Here is an 18,244-nt window from a genome sequence, read left to right as displayed (position 1 = left end):
CCGCGGAAAGATGTCCATAATACGATACATGGATAACCATTCTGATATGCCAATCTGTCAATTCAGTTTCAAACCAGGACAGAATAAAATGTTCGTAGCTACCAAGTCCTTGTTTTTAAGTACTGCAGCTATTGCTTAATTAATAGTATCCATAGCCGAACAAAAATTCCAGCCTTTATTCACACATGACATAGGAGGACCTTTAGAAATTTAATTTATAGTTGATTAAGAAGTCTTTTTTGCATTTAATTTTTTCTAGGGGCGATTTCTTTTTGGAGGTTATAGTTATAGACCTTCCCAGGACCTATGAGAAGTTAAACCTGTAAAGGAGAAATATATCTGTTCAATTGGTAGCAAGATCATTCAGTCCTTATAGTCAGATAGACAGACATCCTGTTACTTTTATATGTGTTTAATCTGTCTAATATCTAGAAACAAAATACAAATAATATTTTTTTTGGATCTTAGGGGACAATAAAGATATAGATTATAAAAAAGAATATATTTTCCAGTATACTTGTACATTTTTATATCCGCATTAAGCTGTCTATAATACGATGCGATAAATAACTATTATTGATATTTTTGAAATACAAGCATAGCACATTGAGAATTATGTGCAATAGAAACAAGATTAAATAATCTGGAAAATTCTTGAGCAAATTCTTCATACATTGACTCCGGTATTTCATCATATGCCTAAAATAAGAATAATGGATATAGAATATAATTAAACATGGATACATTGTCGTTAATTTTGGTTGCTAACATGGACCTCATTTATTGTTCAGTTCGTTAATTCAATGGAGGGGAGGGGATGGGATAAAGGGGGCGGATGGGGCATTGTTATTTTAGCCAGCTGCGATTATCACTTTATTAGAGTACATGAAAATCTTGTGCAACATCCAAGTAATAATATATCAAATATCTTTATTGATTTTTCTTGGGAATAGAGGACCCCCACCCAAAAACATATTTATAAACTTTATGCAAATATATTTGAAAAGCTTTACAGCTATAAAGGTGAACCATATCGGTGCAGAACTTCCTGTTACATGTGAAATATACACTCATTCAATATAGATATAAAACCATTCCAGAACCTATGAGAAGCTACACTGTAAAAGAGAACCATATCGGTTCATCAGTTAGCGAAATCCTGCGATACAGACAGATGGAGATCCTGTTACTTCTTTTTTATATGAGGATTACCTTTCCAAACTCCATGTGTCTGATGTTTTGATTAGACATGATGGTATGTACAGTGTTGGCATTGATAATCACGTTCATTGGTCTCTGAGAACAACCATCATGCCGCCGTCTGTATGCAGAAAAACCTGGCCGGTCATTTAACAGGCAGGGACTATGTTCAATATTGAAGGAGAATGGGTATAGTCCCTTTCGTGACAACGCATCTTAATGGGCGTTTCATCGTATTTTCACAGTAGATTTTCTCCTATAGCCACTGCGGGGGGCTCTAACCTTGTGGGGTCAATAGCCAAACCCTGCGGGGCAATCACCTAACCTAAATAATCAAAAGCTACTGTGAAAATACGATGAAACGCCCCTTAAGAGGCGTTGTCACGAAAGGGACTTGTCCAGGAAAACGATGTATTTCGGATGATCTGTCTGTTTGTCAGTCATATCTATCTGTCTATATCTGTATTTTCGTCTGTTCATGTGTCTCTGTATTTGTGTTTATCTGTCCGTCTATTTTGTCTTTCTAGAAGTCTGTCTGGGAATAGTCCCTTTCGTAACATCGCCACATAAGGGGCGATTCGTCGTATTTTTAAATGGCGTTTTATAGGTTATTTTAGGTTTTATTGGGTTAGGTGATTGCCCCACATGGTTAGGTAATTGGCCCCGCAGGGTTAGAGCCCCCCGCAGGGGCTAGAAATAGGAGAAAAGCTACTGTGGAAAATACGAAGAATCGCCCCAAAAGGTGCGATGTTACGAAAGGGACTATACCCGTATGTCTTTATGTTCTTCCGTCTGGATTAAGCTGAAGATCTAGCTACTACAACGAAATTGTGCTAATCTAGAAATATTCAACATAGCTGAACCTCCTCCCCCCATAAGAAAAAAAAATTGGTAATCAGAGACCTCCAAACTTTTTATTTGAGGATGTAAAATGAGAGGTTTTAAAGGTTTTAGGAGGGTAATCTAATGCACATTTTTTTGAGGGGGTAAAATGAGGGGTTTCAACGTTTAAGAGATTTTTAAACACCACTTCACCCTCCCCCCTTGAACGTTTATGCTGGTAATAAGTAGATGATGTTGAAAATAATACTCAAACAATTTTTCATAAATACACAAGTATGATAACGTCCCAGATTAGAGAGCTGTGTTAAGTATTTTAGTTTTATTATTTTTACTTGATGTTAACCTGACATGATGGTTTGTAAACCTTGTCTATATGCTCAAGGCGAAAATTGGCCTACAAAAAAAAAATTATATCCTTTAAAGTGCCTATCGAGCATTAACCCCCATCCCCTTTCTCCCAATGTCTAACCCTAACACTGCGGGGCTTCACAGAGTACAAAATATAAACTAACCTGCTGTGACCAAAAGTAATAAATAAACCCCTAACCCACTTTTAAATTATTGGGAGTGTGAAATTTCTGTGTTCGCCAAGGCATTTTGAAGGATAAAGTCGTTTTGTGGTATCCGCCGAGGATCAATGGCAGACACCGGAGTTCAATTAGATTACGGCAGTGTGACAGACGTGGACACCTTACTATAGAGAAGCTACGCTTCTCTAGCTTTCACTAGATAATGATCAACATCTACTTTTAGTTGTCACTTTATTGAAGGGTTAAGATATACTGGAGTTATATACAACAAACAATAATTACATGGATAGGAATAAATAATCATAACATAAAAGCATAAATAATATATATACAATGGTCAGTTTGGGCAATAATGATTCCCCCATCCCTGGAAAGGGTGGGGGAGAATTAAGAATACAGTTAACCATAATAAACATGACAGATTCAAATCATTAATTCTAAGCGTAGGGAGGGGGTCACTAGACCCCTTCCCCAGGACTCGGGGGAGGGCCATTGACCCTCCACCGAACCCCAGATCAGGGGTGCCATAGACATGGCTCACGGTTGCCGAATACCACAACTCTCCCCTCGGAAGGCTGGGAGATGGTTTCCCTACCAGACTTCCGACAGTGGTTGAGGCCTTCGGCCCGCTCCTTAGGGCTAAAAATATATACAAACGATAATGATTCAATGGAATCCTAGTGGTGAGTATCTTCTTAGGGTTGATGGGCTCCCAATGTGGGATAGAAGGCAGAGGCTGCCTTGGGTTGGATACGTTGGTCGGCGCCGGCAGGTATCAGGTTTGGTGGTGGCACATTTGTTGCTGGAACGGTCAGCAGTGGGACCTGCGGGTTGTTGTTGGCAGCGGCTGGGGCACTGGCTGCCAGGTTGAGTGTCTGAGCAGCGGCCTGTCCTCCTGAGGGGCCGCGGGGTCTGCCAGAGGGCGGTCCTGGTCTACCTGGGCGGTCATGCCCGCTGTCAGTTGATTTCATAGACACCATTTCCTCGGCTGCTTCCCTGCCGATGGGGATGGCATCCCAGTCCACTGAAAAGTCCCGGGACTTGGCATGGTTGAGCCTGGCTCTAGCCATCGCCTTCTTATACAAGGCTGGGTGGTACAGGAACACTTGTGATATCGCATTCAGGGCTGCCCGGACTCCTCCTTGTGCTGCGGCCAGAGAAATGATGGTGAGGTCCCCCAGCAGTTTGAGGATCAGCAGCAGCAAGCACAAGATGGCGGCGCCATCTCCCCACTCGTGGATGGCTTGTCTAAATCCTGCCCAGACATCCAGGGCTGCCTCTCCTTCCTCCGCCAGTCGGTCAATGTTGTAGGACACTATCCCATGGTCTCCTGTGGCCGAACAGCTGCCTTGCTGAACGCAGGAGCCATAGGATAGGCCGGTCAGCATGGCGCTCTTGTATGCTGGGAACGCCAGCAGCTGTTGCCAGTCGTTCAACTCAGCCTGTGAATACAAACCACCTGAACTGAAGTCATCTAAGGGGTCTGTCAACAACTGCTTGGGCGTATCCAGCGGGGGTGGCCTCTTCTTGGGAGCAGGGGTCAACTCTATCCAGCCTTCCTCTGCGTGCACAGTCAGGGGGTAGGTGGAGGAACAGGGAATCTTGGTGGCGTGCTCACTGTATACCCGCGTCACGGCGTCTACAAAACCTGTGGGCTCCACTGGTACTTTGTCCCAACACTCCTTGTGTTCGCGGACAACATACTTGTGCCTTTGGCAGGTCAGCTGCAGCAGGATGTCTCCCCTCAGTACCGAGAACGTGCTCCCCTGGACACGCACCGGGTGGGCCGGATCTAGTTGCTGGAGCTTCCAGCAGTTGGCCGCTACTTCTTCTGCTGCAGTGCTCCTCATGCGTGTTTCCAGGGTGAATCCAATATAACCTGCATGGATCTGTGCTTGGAGGGGAACGTCAACATCCCTGGCCGACACTCGGGGCAGCGCAGCCGCGGCTGGGTCAGCGGCCACAAACAGCGCTGGATGGTTGGTGGCATGGGCCTCGAAGTCGCAGTTCACAATTGAGGTGGGGCTGGTCATGTTGATGAAAAACTGGGCCTGATGGTCAACCAGATATGCATCCCTCACCAGGCTGGGCTGGAGGCTGCGGATCAGCCTCAAGGGGCAATCTCTTCCCAGGTGGTCCCACACGTAGGTTGCTTCCCCAGTGATACAGGACAGCTCAGAATGGGGACAGTCGAGGGTCAGGTGGTCAGACTGGGACTCCACCCGTCCATCCTCCACCACATAGGTCTCCTCCTTGACCAGCAGCCGCCGCTCCTGGAGCACTAATTCATTGCGGTAGAGCTGGCCCTCAAAGTGGACGTCCTCCCCCTCGCAACCCACCCCCTCGGGGCTGTTGACGAGGGCGCCCACTACATCAACGGTGAAGAACAGGGGGTGGTTCAGCTGGAACGTCAGTGGCTGGGTCTTGCCTGGCAACGTGTATACTCGGTTCCTGGCCAGGTCTCGGCACGCTTCTGGGTCTATCTTGGTTGGCCTCATGAGGGTGGGGACCGAGGTCACCTTGAGGTGACCCCATACCCCACACCTGAATGTCCACTGGGACACGGTGAGCTGACAGCTGAACCCAGTGGTTTCCCTCACCTTGACTTGCTGCAGGACGTGGATGTCGTGGCCCAGGGGCACCTCCTGGTGTAGGGGCTCCGTGTCACACATCTTTTCTTTGTTGTAAGACGTGACATGGGTGGGGTTGGCACAGTCCCACCCCACCAGGACGTAGCTGGTTGTAGGCCACACGGCTGCCAGAAGGAGGCCCCACAGGACCATCCACCAATGGGAGAGGCTTCCAGGTAACCATCTTCCTCGTGCACGCGGCTGGGGATCTCCGATTCTGGTCACGGCTGCTTCTTGGGGCTGGACACGGCTGGGCTGCTCCTGGCTAGACACAAATTTCCATTGAGCGTTATCTGTATGCGGCCGAGGCACCCCGATACCCTCCCCAATGACAGACTGGCAAGCGACTGGCACTTGCCTGGGTGTCGGCTCCCCTAGCCCTAAATGCTCCCTTCCCTGGTCCAAGGCATGCCCAGTGGCATGGGGCTGAAGTGCATGTGGCACAGGCTCGCCCTTACTCAATGCCCTCCCCTGCCCTAGGAACTCAGGTGCATGTGGCACAGGCAAGCCCTTATTTTCCCAATTTTCAATCTCCCCAGCCTCAAGTGCAGGGGGCACAGGCAAGGCTGGGTGTTTACAAGGTTTTGGATTCAATACATTTAACAAATTCAACTTATCCTGATGGTGAGCCGCTGGGTTCCCTTGGCTGGTAGAGGGCTCTGGATGGCATGTAGCTGGACTCTCCCTGCAGGCTGGTGGCGCTGGCTGGCATGTAGCTGGGCTCTCACTGCAGGCTGGTGGCGCTGGCTGGCTGGGGGTGACGGGTGTCACCCCTTCCTCTGGGACCGCTGGCTCGTTCCAGGACTCAGGTCTCTCGGTGGCGGCGACGGGGGTCGCCCCAGACATCAGGTTGGAGGCTGGCTTGTTCCAGGATCCAGGTATCTCGGTGGCGGCGACGGTTGTCGCCCCAGGCACACGGTGGGAGGCGCTGGATAGCACCCCCCCATCATCCCAGGTGGCGACGCCGGGTGGCGTCCCATACATCGATGCAGAGGTGCTGGCTAGCACCTCCTGCCTCTCTCGTTCAGCGGCTGCCAGGGCCTCCCCATACACCGTCTCAGGGACGCTGGGCAGCGCCCCTCCACTCTTGCTGGGTAGGCTCGGTCGGGCAGGTTCCATCATATTGAGACTGAAAGGCTGGGGCCTCAGCACCTCTGGCTCGGCTATGTTGTTGGGCTGTATCAGCTCTGGCCCCAGATGGTTAAGACTGAAGCCTAGGCCAACCCGGTTGGGCTCAGCCGCGCCGCCCAGTACGTTGATCCTAGCTGGGACAGTCCCGAACTGCGGCATCCCATCGGCTCGGTCCGCAGCTCTGGAGGCGGCTGCTTGCGGTGGTGGTGCTGGGGGCGCGCTCCCTTCCATATGGGCCACTCTGCTGGGCTTCCCTGGAGGGGCACCTTTGTCGGCGGTGCGCCTGCGGCTGGCTACCTGGGCCCAGTCAGCTCTACACTCGGCCGCCGTGTGGCCGTCATAGTGGCAACGCTCACACTTGGCAGAACGGTCACGGCGTGGCTGGGTGCGCCTCTCCTCTTGGCTAACTTCCATAGGCGTTGGACAGTCTCGAGCTCGGTGGCCTCTCCCCTGGCAGCGGTAGCAGCGGCCTGGAACCTTGTCATCTGGAGCGACCTTCCCCATCTGGTGGAGACCCGGAGCCAAGGAGCCAATCTCCATTGGCTCCGACTCGTCATATTGGGGCAACTGGATGCAGGCAGATCCAGTCAGCCCGTCGGTCGAGTCCACTAAGCACACACCCTCCTTCAGTTGCTTAGTAACCATGGTCACGGTGAACATGGCCTTGCGAGTGTACTCAGGTACACTCGCAATTTCATGGTTCATCATGAGGCGTTTTACATTGGCGTTACGAATTCCACGGTTTAATTCGTCCACCAACAATTCAAGATCCTCATGATTGTAGGCGTCCCTATACAAGGCGCACTTTGTTGATATGTACGCCTGTATAGGTTCTGTCGAGTGTTGCTTGTAGTCCCTAAACGCTTGTTTAAGCGTTTGGGACTCAAAAGCAGGACGAAATAACAATTCACACTCGGTCTTGACCTGCTCGTAGGTCAAGGCTTGGCCTGCCTCGCCAAACAGATGGGACGCCATTTCCGCCGCTTGCCCTACCAATGACAGTAGTAGGGCGTTGCGGCGGTTGAGGGAATCATGAGGTGGCACGCGGTAAGCCGCCCATGACATTTCCAGTCGGCGGATATGTGCCGACCAGGACTGCTTGGGCGGCCCTCTATACTCCGGCAGATTGCTCAGCATCAGCTTGCGGTACTCGGCTGGGGCCGGCTGAGGGTCATCCTGGAGCCATCCTGGGGCTTGGTCACCTCCTGGGACTTGATGCTGGTCCATTGGGTCAACGGTGAAACGGCGGGCACAAAGTTATACAGGACTACAATGAATGGGTTGTCACTTGAGGCTTCCTAGCCTAACAGCCAACACTGTTTGTATCACTAGGTTGGGAGTTTTAGTTGCAAAGGTATAACTTAGCTGTACTTATCAATGGTTAGATGTTGAGGTAGATAGATGTTGAGGGTCTGAACTGCTGTCAGGAACTGATTGGGTTTTCCCTTATCACACTAGAGCTAGGAGGAAAGAAACTTGCAATTCTTTATTTGCTAAAAATACCCCTGTTAGATGCTATGGAGTAGCTCTGCTCTGGTGTGAAGGTGTGTGTGTGTGTGTGTGTACGTGGAATCTTCTGTCCTTGTAACGCGCGTTCGCGCCGTCAAATCCGCGCACACGGGGAAAACGCGCTCTCACCCCTCAGCTCGCTCCCTCATTGGTCCGCTTCGTCCGTTGGATTTATGATGTTTTCCGCACTTTGTTGCGCTACCCGTGAATGGCGCTCTGTATATCCGATCGCTAGCTCCACACTACAGACGGACTTGGCCTAGTGTGGGTAGGAAGGGGGAAGCGCGTGAGGGGACGGGGGTAACTCCGTCCGTTCCCACTGTGAGGGAGGGGGTAACTGTGTGTTGGTGTAATGGGGCCTCTGCTTCTTAATCTTAGGCTTATCTGTTATATAACCCTGATTGTATTTGTCTTCAAATGGAGAGGGGCCCCCTCCCCTTCCCTTGGAATAAGGGGTGTATTTGTTATTGTGCTGTGGGCTTGAAATTGTTTTGATTATATTACATCTAACTTTTATTGCTGTCCTTATCACAATTACATAACAGATTTGTTGACCAACTCTGTTCTATTTTTAGCTGTTATCACAATAAACAGTAATCCAAGCCTGTTCTATTCTTAGATTTATCACAACACAACAATTTGTTTGCCAAGCTTTGCTCATAAATCTATTGTTTGGTCATCACATTAGGGTGGTAATCCCTGCAAATGTGATATAATATCTGTCTTCTAGATGGGTGGCTGCGTTGTAGCTTCTCAGGATACTCGGGGTTGACGTAGTTTTTCTCTGTTCTGGTGCACTACACCCGTATGTTAGCTCGCAGCTTGCAGCTATGTGGCATGTTTCAGCCTATCGGCGGCAGGGAATGTCCCGTCCTGCTAGCGCCACTGGTTCGGATCCTGCTATTTCTTGCAGTAAAGTTGGCCTATTTTCAGCCGTCTACACGTATTTGGCTTGTTTCAGCCGGTCCGCAGGCCTGTTTCAGCCCTTTTGGCGCTCAATTCTCCGTTAGATATCAGCGCTGCTCGCGGTTATTCGTCAGATTTCGCTGTTTTGCTTCCACAACTGCCGGATGCAGAGTTAAACTTTGCTGTCCAGGGTGGGTAATTCAGGTTGCTTGCGTCAGTTTTGCCAGATTCACTGCTGGGAGTACCTTAGCCTCGGATGCGCGTCTGCTCTACACTTGTGGTTCGCCGTAATCTCACACAGCTGTCACCAAAGTTGTGGTATCCGCCGAGGATCAATGGCAGACACCGGAGTTCAATTAGATTACGGCAGTGTGACAGACGTGGACACCTTACTATAGAGAAGCTACGCTTCTCTAGCTTTCACTAGATAATGATCAACATCTACTTTTAGTTGTCACTTTATTGAAGGGTTAAGATATACTGGAGTTATATACAACAAACAATAATTACATGGATAGGAATAAATAATCATAACATAAAAGCATAAATAATATATATACAATGGTCAGTTTGGGCAATAATGATTCCCCCATCCCTGGAAAGGGTGGGGGAGAATTAAGAATACAGTTAACCATAATAAACATGACAGATTCAAATCATTAATTCTAAGCGTAGGGAGGGGGTCACTAGACCCCTTCCCCAGGACTCGGGGGAGGGCCATTGACCCTCCACCGAACCCCAGATCAGGGGTGCCATAGACATGGCTCACGGTTGCCGAATACCACAGTTTCACCTCTATCACTGGGGTATGTCTGATATAAGAAAACTCTTAAATATATTTATGTTAAATGATTGATCTATCTAATTCTGTATAAATTACATTTACAGGAATGGTTTGGCAAACGCGATTTTGTTAAAATAGCTCGAAGCAGATGCGAATAGTATAAAAATGTTTTTTTTAAGTGCGGCTGTCCAGCCCTATATTATTTAAACATTATTTATGTATGAATGAATCCATCGATTATAAAGTACTTATTAAATATGTACATTAGTACAACATTATGTACAAGCGGTTACGCCCCTAGCTAGGGTATCTAGGGGCAACTTAGGGTGGTGAAGGGGGTTTATTTTTTTTTAGGGGAAGCATTTTTTTCTAGGGGCGATTTTTCTTAGTACGATGGTGGTATCCTCTCCCAAAATAGCTATAAACCTTTCCAGGACCTATGAAAAACAACACTGTTAACCATATCGATTCAGTGAATAGCGAGTTCCTTCTGTACACACAGACAGACAGACAGGCAGAGATCCTCGCCCCTAGTATATAGAGGCTTTACATTCGAAGGGGGGGGGAGGTCAAAATAGCATAAAAACCATCCTAAGACTTATTTAAATAGCCTAGAACCATCCCAGGACCTATGTAAAGACTCCCTAAAATAGAGAACTCAATCGGTCCAGAAACTATCGCAGTCTAAAGCTACAGACAAGAAGTCCTCACTGGTTTATAAAATAGGATATACATTTACCTTTTTAAATTTGGTAATTATATCATCACACTGAATTTTAAGTTCTGTCGTCATCAAATCCAAACTTCTATGCTGGGAACTAAATATCAATTACCTTATAGTTTTTACTAGCGGCTACGCCCCTAGAGGCCTAGGAGCACTTGAGGAGGGGGGAGTTGAATTCGATAACCCCATTGTTTTCTACATTTTTAGACATCTAATAATTAAATATATAAAAAATGAGAATCTACTTTAAAACTTACTTTCTTAATTTGCCTGTCCGAGTTTTAATCAAGAAATATTAAACGGTATTTCAGGAGAAAATGTGATATGATTATCTGCCAAATGATTTATTTTTGTTAAGAATCTTAAATGGCCTTCATTCTTAGAGAAAAGGAAATACAGACAAAAGAATAAACGTTTCTTTTCCTCATCTGGCTGTCGAGTGCTGACCCCTCCCCCATCATTGAATTTTTAAATAAAAAAGTAAGGGTTGGGCGTATTTCACCACTACAGGAGGCCATAACCATGCGAGGTCTATACCTGTGGTCTCCTAACCCTACAGGGTTACCTATTACCTAATATAACCTAACCAATCCTGACCTAAAGGATAGCCGAAGCTCTAAAACGGTAGGACAAACGAAGATTAACATGTTTAAAATGGATATACAGACATTCTGTTAACGATTGTAGAGTTGCTATGCTTTCTAAGTCGTACCTACTTACTACAGGAATTTTCTTGCAAAGTTTGAAATCGATAAGACAATTAAAGGGGAAAAAAATTAACCGTTAAGGACGGACCGACCCTAATTATAGAAAAGCTTCGCTTTAAAAAATAAGTAAAAAATTTGTTGTTAACAAGACACTTAGTGTGAAAGAGTAGAAATGAATTAAATCTCTAGAAAAATCTTACATGTTAGGTAGAAGATAAGGTCTCCATTTTGGATTGGCTTGGAGCTTCAAATAAATTTCTAGGTAAATCTTGAAACATTCGTTGGTCCTTCCCAGGTAATGTAAAACTAAAACCTGAAATATATAAATATTTTCAAAGTTGATGCTTTTTCTACGTTTAGGATCAGCTCTGACATGTTAGAATAGTCCAATTGTGTTAAAACTTTGCATGAGGATTTTTTAGCCATGAGTTTCATTTTAGACAACATGGCAAGTCTTGGGATGGGGGGGGGGGTAAATAGGAGAGGTTTTTAAAGTTTGAGGGGGTTATCTAATATATTTTTTTAAAATCGGGGGGTTACTACGGCATCACAAAAATGTTTTTAGGGGGGGGGGGGGGTAGGGTGTTGAGAAATACCAATTTACCCATCCCACTTGAACGTCCCTGTTTTGAATTTTAGGATTTTTTATGTTTTTGACACCATCTATTTATATAATTAACTTTATTTTTTAAATTCAAAGACATTTTACGTGGCATCTTTATATTGAAGTCGTTAAAAGTAAGTATGTCCTTATAATTAAGCATTCTGTAATTATCAAATTTTGCGACAAATTTACATAGAATTTATTAAGTTACTTCTCACTAATACTCTAAATGTCCGTTTGTCCCACTGTTTAAATTGGCTCCACTTTTATTCATATTATCATCCTTGTTTATAATTCATTTTATGAATAACTATCGGCTTCGCCCCTAGCCTCTAGGAGCTTTGCCCTAAGAGGTGATAAAAAAAAATTTGGGTGAAATACGTAAAAGGACCACCAAGGAAATAACCTACAAAAAAAATAGGGGGGGGATTTTTTGTTTTTTTGGGGAGAGTTGGGGGTGTCCCACCCCCCAAGAAAATAGCCTAAAACCACCATAGGGCCAGTAGGTATATTCCCTGAAGAGTAGAATCCAATCGGTTCAGTGGTTACCGAGATCTTAAGGGACGGACGGACAAACAGACAGACAGACAGACATCGTTCTACTTTGTATTATAGATTACAACATAATTTCTTTATTAAAATGTTAAAATTCTATTACATTTTATTAATTATACATATATTATTTGATTAGCTAAAGGTTAAAATCAAAAACTTTTTAAAATATTTACAGAGAACATAAATTTTTTTTAATTGATAGTCATTCAAAGGCACCTATGTAAATAATAAAAGCAAATAATATCAACAAAGACAAACATATCCAAACGCAACGTCGAAAAATTCACAGCCCACAGACCTTACTTGAGTCAGCCGTGATTGAGCCTCATATTTAAACCCATTTGGATACATAGAAAAAAAGGAATTGCCATATTTGGGTCAGGTTTAAACTTTCAGCTGATTTTTAAAAATGTAAAAGATTGATTTCCTTGAGGCCTACAGGTTATTGACGCTTGCCTGCCTGCTGAGCCCTGAAATCAGGGACGTCCAAGTTGTTTTTTTATTTTTAGGGGGATAAAACAGGGGTGTCAAAGGTTTGAACCTTGTACGTTTATGCCTGGAATATAAAGACAAACAAATAAACTTCAAAAAACGGTACTGGTGTTTATATAGTTTTGACATTTTTCATTTTGTATATACTTATTTCAAATGACAGACAGGCAGGCGTACGGACATGTCCTAATTATATAGAGTAGCTACGCTACTTAAAGTACCTTTCCGTTGAGGACCAATATTTTCTTAAAGAACTTTAACACCTGAACGGAAAACTTTATCGTTTTTTTCTGTTAATGAACTTTAATCTTTAAGTGATAAAAATACGTTTTTCCTTTTATTTGTTTTTTTGAGTAAAGCCTCTCTACAATTTAATTTGTAACGTAATAGTTATTTTTCGCATCGTATTATAGAAAGCTTATCGCGGATATCAAACTGAAAAAATAATAAGATTAAAGGGGCCTGTGCTAACAAACTGGTATTAATATTATGATTTTTATTTTACTATTTGTGGAAAATTGTCTGCAATAAAATGCTATACATGATTTTTCAGGGAAGAAACACACAAATTAGAATGTATTAGACTCAGAGCACAATCTTAAGGTTCAGCGGTTACCGAGATCTTAAACTTTAGACAGACAACCAGACTTTATTATACTTTGTAATTATAGGCAAATTTCCTTTTTGTTTAGTTCTATACCTATCAATTTATAATTTTTTCAAAATTTTGTTGAAAAGTCCTTGAACAATAAATATCCAGATATTTGTTCCGTTAGCCTGTTGTGCATGTTAAAAATACATGAATTTATATGTGGAAAGATTTCTTTACTTTCTACTCGTTATTTGAGACCAATGAACATCTACTCGCTAACTCCCTTTGTCCGTTTGTCCATTCTAGCTTTATTGTGCTATGGATGTTGTCATCCTTGTTTATTGTACTGTTAATATATATTTTTAAATTTTGTTATCTCTCATAATGGAATTTATTGCAAAAAGCATGTTTTTTCAAAGTTGTTTAGAAAATCACATTATTTTTACATGATTTTATTAATTGCAAATATTATGAAGCGGTTATTTTTGAAAGGGCAGCTACTTTATAATTATAACAAGTAGCCGAAGATTTTCTACTAATTATTTTATAGGGATAAGAAAATGGAATATTATTTCTACCTGGTTTATTTGATCAGAGGAGAGCAGGTGTAGAACTGTAAAACAGGTGACCACAGAAACTTTATCTTCTAGAAATTCTAGATCTTCTAGATATTGACTCCAGAAATATACCACATTGTTGATCTTTCTAGAAAAACCATAGATGTCATAACACTGTCTATTTAAACATTTTTTTTTCTTTAACTACATTTGTCATAGAAATCTTCACTAAAAATTTCTTCTATTATGAAGTGACAGACGGACGGACAGGCGAAGTGAATTGTAAAGTAGATTTACTACTAAAAAATTATACCTAAATTTTTGAGCTGCATATTTGATAAAGTCCAAACTGATATCCAACCCAACTACCTATAAGAAACAAATAATGGTTTGGTTTCACAAACTAAGTACAAAAAAGCTAAGTCCTATTCCATTATTTAAAACTAGCGGCTACGCCCCTAGAGGCCTGAGATTTCATATTTTAGATTTTAAAAGAAAAAGCAAAAATTTTTTTGTTAAGGGGTGGAAATATTTTTGGGGGGGTTGGGGTGTCCCACCCACCAAGAACATAGTTATAAACCTTCCCGGGACCTATGAGAAGCTACCCTGTTAAGGAGAACCCGATCGGTTCAGCGGTTAGCGAGATCCTTCGGTACAGACACACAAACACACAGACAAACAGACAGACAGACATCCGGTTACTTTAGTATAACGGATTCCCATGACCATGCTTACTGAAGTCATTACCCCTATGATGATTCCTTAGAACTAAAGGTAAAAGTTTCTTATATTTTCTACAAAATCATAAAATGCAAGAAAAACAAATTTTAACAGAACACCTTTTTGAATATTAAATATTCTCACCTGACAAGGACCATATCTGTGCATGCTTGCCAAGTAAGCTGCGGTTTCGCCGGTGCTGAAACAAGTCAAAAATCAAGTTAAAAAAATGTGAAAAATACAAAAATAGCCTAAAACCTGTTTAAAGGTAGTCTGACAGTCATAGTTGTTTTCTTTAAATGACAGAAAATTTAATTTTGATATCTATAACTGAAAAATTTTTGGAAAGATATAGAGAAAAATGTGAAAAATACAAAAATAGCCTAAAACCTGTTTAAAGGTAGTCTGACCGTCATAGTTGTTTTCTTTAAACGACAGGAAATTTAATTTTGTTTTCTTTAAATGACAGAAAATTTAATTTTGATATCTATAACTGAAAAATTTTTAGAAAGATATAGAGAAAAATGTGAAAAATACAAAAATAGCCTAAAACCTGTTTAAAGGTAGTCTGACCGTCATAGTTGTTTTCTTTAAACGACAGGAAATTTAATTTTGTTTTCTTTAAATTACAGAAAATTTAATTTTGATATCTATAACTGAAAAATTTTTAGAAAGATATAGAGAAAAATGTGAAAAATACAAAAATAGCCTAAAACCTGTTTAAAGGTAGTCTGACCGTCATAGTTGTTTTCTTTAAACGACAGGAAACTTAATTTTGATTTCTATAACTGAAAAAATTTTGGAAATCGGACCATAAACACTAAAGATATGCAGAAAAATGTGAAAAATACAAAAATAGCCTAAAACCTGCTAAAAAGTGGTCCGACCGCCATTGATGTTTTATAGTTAATTGTGCTCCTTACTTATAGGAATGTTGTCAAAAAATTTCAGCATTCTATCTTTTATAGGAGCTGAGTAAATCCCATTTCCCCCATAGCGTTACGGACTTACTGACGGACAGACAAAGTGAATTATAGAGTAGCTTCGCTACTAAAAATCGAAGTAGTGGGTTTCGTCGTATTTTCACAGTAGCTTTTCTCATATTTCCTGCCCCTGTGGGGGGCTCTAACCCTGCGTGGATTCATTTACATTTACCTTACCTAACCTGTAATAATCTATCGAAAGCTACTGTGAAAAAACGACGATGCGCTACTTTGTTTTCTTTCCATGATACTAAAAAAACTCACATACCCACATCCAAAGTCAACCACTATGTTTCGCTCATTGAAATTCAAATCTAAAGAAGGATAGAGCAATAGAAGATAAAATAAAATTCATTCTCAATTTGTTTCAGGAAATTATAGTCTTGGTCTAAGGAATGTTTTAGGCTATATTTGAGAGGGTTACCTTACCATCCACAAGAAAAAAAACACTACCATTTAAAAAAAATAGGGGGGAAGGGGATGCGGTTTACACCCACCTTCTTTGTGGCAAAAAAAGCCTCTAGAGGCTGAGAGCGAACTCATAATAACATTAAATATATATATAATTGTACCTTTTTTATTTTTGTAAATTTGTTTCATCCATTCCAAACATTTGATATTGTTCTCAGTATGCAACCTCAAAAAATAACAAGGATGACAACATCCATAAAAACAAAGCTCAATAATCAGTAAACTAACAAATAAAGAGTGTAGAAACAATTTTGACATTTAACATTTTTTCAATGTCTTTAGAAAATTCCGTATATGCCTATCTATTTCATAATTTCTGCTTACTATGGACATACTTACATTTTAAGACTTAATTATACAAATGCTTCGCCTATAAACATTATGCTTAATCTTCCTATGAATCCAAATTTAGAAAATCAAGAGAATAGGATGTTAAAATGATATAGAAATATGTAATCAAAACACAAAAAATCTTTATAATGGACTGACTTTCTGGTAAATATAAAGTTGCTACGGTTTATAAATTATACCTAACAGTTACAGAAAGCATCGTGTCAAGTTAAAAATCGATATGAAAATTTTAGTAGCATGCCTTTAAATTAAGGATAAAAGCTATCTGTTACATACGGACTCCTACACCCTAATTTTAGAAAAACAAGGATGACAACATCCATAAAAGCAAAGCACTGAAACGGTAGGACAAACGGACATTAACACTTATATATTGTCAGAAATAAATAATCAGAATATAAATATGTAAGACTCGAAGCAAAATTCTAAGTAAATTTGTTAAAAAACTGCTTTATACATAATAATGTTTATGGACATACCTACATTTTTAAGACTTGATTATAGAGTTGCTTCGCTTATAACATTATACTTTGTTCTCCCAGGAATCAATATACCAAAAATCAGATCAATCGGATGATTTGATCACATAAAAATTTGTTGTTAAAAAAGTTACAAAAATCAACATGTTTAAAACGGACGTACGGACATTTTGTTAATGATTATAGAGTTGCTACGCTTTCAAAATCGTACCTAACTATTAAAGGAATCACCATGCAAAATTTGAAATCGATAGGACAATTCTAACATGCCTAAATTAACGAAAAAAGCTATCCGTTACGGATGTACGGACGTACGGACGGACGGACCGACCCTAATTATAGAAAAGCTTCGCTTTTAACAAGGATGACAACATCCATAAAAGCGAGCTCTGAAACGGTAGGACAAACGAACATTAACACTAGTAGAGTGTCAGAACTGAATAATCAGAATACAAATGTATAAAAGTCGTAACAAAATTTTAAGTAAATATGTTGAAAAACTGCTTAAATACAGGATATTGTTTATGGACATACTTACATTCTAGGAATCAATATGACAAAAATCAGATCAATCAATCAAATTGTATAACATAAAAATTTCTTGGTAAAAAAAGTTAAAATCAACATGTTTAAAATGGACGTACGGATATTCTGGTAAAGATTATAAAATTGCACGCTTTCTAAATCCTAACTAACTACAACAGTAGCTTAAGATATCAATAACTACTGAACCGATTGGGTTCTTTATTTAAGGTAGGGTTTACTAATAGGTAATGTGATAATTTTAGGATTTTTGTTTTTGGATTATATAGTCTTGGGATATTTTAAGCTATTTTTCTAGCCCTCTGTCCATTTTGAATACACAGCTCCTAGATATTAGGGGCGTAACCGCTAGTGTAATATAAATTTACAATACCTGTTAAAACTTGTCCATTTTTCAACTGAACTTTTAAATTGTTCACCCATTTTAGTTTTTTTATCTAAATCAAGCAACCAAACGTTAATTGAAATATAGTGATAAAAACTGAACGATTAAACATCTAGTAATAAAATCAAAATAAATCCTCCTTAAAAAATACAATTGTTTAGACAGATGGGCGATTAGGAGGGATATGTTTTCTGACCTTCTGCACATTTGTAAACAACAATAATTTTTTTTATAAATTCCGTGCGCGAAGCGCACCTGCCTTATGCGCACGTTATATTCTTATATTGACAGACATTCAACCGCTTTGAGATTTAAACTGCTATCACTAAAATATGCAGAGTTCAACTAATTTCAACATAATATTACAAGTTTTTTTTAATAAAAATGTACACACAGATTAAAAGCTTATTATCAACAAAAAAAAGATAAGAAAATTCATTTATCACAAAACAAGGATGACAACGTTTATTACAGGGAAGCACAAAAAATCAGACGGATAATCAAGAAATATAGCTTAAACACATTCAATATTCAACAATATCTAGAAG

General features: G+C 41.2%; 1 protein-coding gene across 2 annotated transcripts; it reads right to left on the bottom strand.

Annotated features, from left to right (window-relative positions):
* Positions 1-483: 483 nt before the first annotated feature.
* On the bottom strand, positions 484-17,745 carry LOC145323794 (uncharacterized). Of its 2 annotated transcripts, none has more exons than XM_080166340.1 (12): positions 17,685-17,745; positions 16,040-16,104; positions 15,736-15,781; positions 14,629-14,683; positions 14,078-14,133; positions 13,786-13,912; positions 12,837-12,878; positions 11,165-11,277; positions 10,273-10,351; positions 2,387-2,437; positions 1,213-1,296; positions 484-699 (listed from the first exon to the last, which is right to left on the bottom strand). In XM_080166340.1, the coding sequence occupies exons 1-12, from the start codon at positions 17,732-17,734 to the stop codon at positions 574-576; spliced, it is 894 nt and encodes a 297-aa protein (XP_080022466.1). In that variant the 5' UTR covers positions 17,735-17,745; the 3' UTR covers positions 484-573. The 2 variants fall into 2 exon arrangements, with proteins under 2 accessions (XP_080022466.1, XP_080022467.1); XM_080166341.1 differs by having other exon boundaries at positions 2,408-2,437.
* Positions 17,746-18,244: the final 499 nt, after the last annotated feature.

Source organism: Acartia tonsa, chromosome 7 (genome assembly GCF_053477335.1).
Source record: "Acartia tonsa isolate MP-2025a chromosome 7, ASM5347733v1, whole genome shotgun sequence".
Classification (NCBI taxonomy): Eukaryota; Metazoa; Arthropoda; class Copepoda; order Calanoida; family Acartiidae; genus Acartia; species Acartia tonsa.
The sequence above is the reverse complement of the archived record's forward strand: the minus strand, read 5'-3'. Positions and strand labels throughout refer to the sequence as shown.